The sequence below is a fragment of the Penaeus chinensis genome, chromosome 2, assembly GCF_019202785.1.
Source record: "Penaeus chinensis breed Huanghai No. 1 chromosome 2, ASM1920278v2, whole genome shotgun sequence".
In the NCBI taxonomy this organism is placed as follows: Eukaryota; Metazoa; Arthropoda; class Malacostraca; order Decapoda; family Penaeidae; genus Penaeus; species Penaeus chinensis.
Genome location: NC_061820.1, coordinates 37060071 through 37062570, shown reverse-complemented (window position 1 = coordinate 37062570; position 2500 = coordinate 37060071). Strand labels below are relative to the sequence as shown.

The 2500-nt window shown below is 38.8% G+C and overlaps 1 protein-coding gene across 1 annotated transcript in view; it reads right to left on the bottom strand.

Moving 5' to 3' along the window:
• Positions 1–2500, bottom strand: part of LOC125034828 (hemicentin-2-like) — a 406622-nt gene that overhangs the window by 310902 nt on the left and 93220 nt on the right. Inside the window, exon 2 of the mRNA XM_047626836.1 lies at positions 980–1684. Within this exon, the coding sequence (XP_047482792.1) occupies positions 980–1091 (112 nt within the window). The 5' untranslated portion in view covers positions 1092–1684. The remainder of the gene's footprint in view (positions 1–979; positions 1685–2500) is intronic.

Sequence of the window (2500 nt, the reverse complement as noted above, 5' to 3'; positions counted from 1 at the left end):
GATTTTTTTTTTTTTTTTTTTTTTTCATTTGAGTTTGACCTTAAGAGCTCACGGTTGTCAGGAAATCTGTTTGAGTTTTATTCTGTTTCTGTTCTTTATCCGTAATGGGTGATAAAGAGGGAAATGGAGAACAGACAATAGAATGCAAGAGATGCGAAAGGGAATAAAAGATATAGGAGGAGATATCAACAAGGAGTTTGAATCCAGTGTTTTATCTCTGTATGGAAATGTTACGTAACGAAGCAACGCGAATAAAAATAGATATGGAGGAAAAGGGGAATGGGAGATAGGCAAGGAAAGGAAAAAGAGGGAGACACAAACAGACCCCCCCCCCCCCCCACACACACATATATATGAATATATACATACATACATACATACATACATACATACATACATACATACATACATACATGCATATATACATACATACATACATGTATGCATACATATATATTGTTACGTAAAGGAAAACGCAATAATGCAGGTAGGCATAAGGATAATCAAATTAATTAAATTGATTAAACTCAAGTCACTTATAGTCACAAGAAAAAGCTAAAACAAAAAAAAAAACGAGAAAGAGGGAGATAAGAAAAGAACAGATAACAAAACCAGTACAACTATTTATCTAGCTTGAAAGAGAAAACATGATAAAAGGAAAAAAGTAGAACACCCCATTCGCCGTAAACATCCGGGAACTGCGATAGACCGATAAAGTAGTATGAAATTGATTAACAAAAGCCGATATAAAAGGACAAAAAAAAAAAAATAATAAAAAAAAATAGGTATAGATAGATAGATAGATAAATAGATAGATGTAAGGTGAAGGGGAGAATTAAAAAAAAAACGAGAGAATTGAAAGATAAAAGACAAGAATAGAAGAGAAAAGAAACGAGAAAAAAAGAGACACAAAAAAATAATATATAAAAGGGAGATACACAAACCCAAGAATCCTTAATCAAAGCAAACCAACACTCACCCTGGACGCGGTGAAGCTGCCACAGGATCCCGAGGACGAGGAGCGAGGCTTGGAGGGCGAGGCCAGCGGTGCAGGGGGCGCCCCTCTGCCCCCCTCGTCCTCCTGGGGTCATCGTCGTCGACCTGCCAAGACACTCCTCCTCGTGGGGGTTCCGGGGGGGTCAGAGAGGAAGGAGAAGAAGGGGGAGGGGGTAGTGCGGGGGGGGCGGGGTGCCAGGAGCGGGGTAACAGCGACGGCGACGGCGAGGTCCTCGTTCGCGTTACCAGCAACGGAATCGGACGAGTGAGGAATGGCTTCGGCTTCGACTTCGGCTTCGGCAGGACGACGACGAGGACGAGGACGAAGGCGCTGGGTGCTCGAGCTTCGAGTCCTTCCCTTTGGCATCGTCGGGGCGTAGGGGGGGCGGGGGCGGTCCCTGTGTCATCGCTGCTTATCTCTTTCTTCTCTTTATTTGGAATTTTAGCGTCTGTTTTCTCCCAGTCCCTCTTTCCCTTTTGGGTAGATATCGATCAGTTTATCAAAGTATTTTATTTCTATCTTTTCCCCTTGCTTTTCTCACTTATTTCACCGATGACGTCACAAGGATGATATTAAATTCACATGATTATCTTCATTTATCTCAATTCTTCTTTCGCTTCCTTATTTGTTATTCAATTATTCATGACGTTTTCTCGCGGCTCGGTCATCTTCTCAAAGGCGGCGAATCTGGGAAGAGAAAGAGACGAAGATTAGTGGTCGTAAAATGCAAATAAATAATTAAATTTAAACGAAATGAGAAATGAGATATGTCATATGAAATAGATTAGAACGAAAGAAAGGAAAAATAGAAAAGGAAATAGATAAAAAAAACAACAGGGATGAATTATGAGTAATTAGAAAGGCAATGAAAACATGATAATTTATTCAGAAAAAAATATACATAGTAATAGATTAGTCAGCAAAAAATAGATATGAATGTAAATTAATCAGAAGACAAAGACATGAAAACAGTCTTTTCAAAAGAGAGATTAAAGCTGATATGATTTAATAAAAAGAAGTAGGCATGGAAATAGATTAGTCTAAAACGGCATAGAAATAGACGAAGGAGTGACACAGATATGTAAATAGATTAGTCAGAGGAGATATGCACATGGTATTTTAGTCGGAGGAGGAAAGAACATTTTGTCTGAATTAAATAGATTAATCACCAGAGAAATAGACACGTAGATCTCTCTCTCTCTCTCTCTCTCTCTCTCTCTCTCTCTCTCTCTCTCTCTCTATATATATATATATATATATATATATATATATATATATATATATATATATATATATATATATATCAATTTATAAATATATATACACAGAACTAGGTTTATTCAGGCGTTGAGCTCCAACCAGCTATACGATTTAGCACACTACGAATGTCCTTTGTGTGTGCATGGATGTGTGGTTGCATAGGGTGGGGGGAGGGGAGTTATGTGCGCGTGTGTGGGATGGCAGGGTGGGGGGGAAGGATGTAGGATGCATGTCTGTTTATTT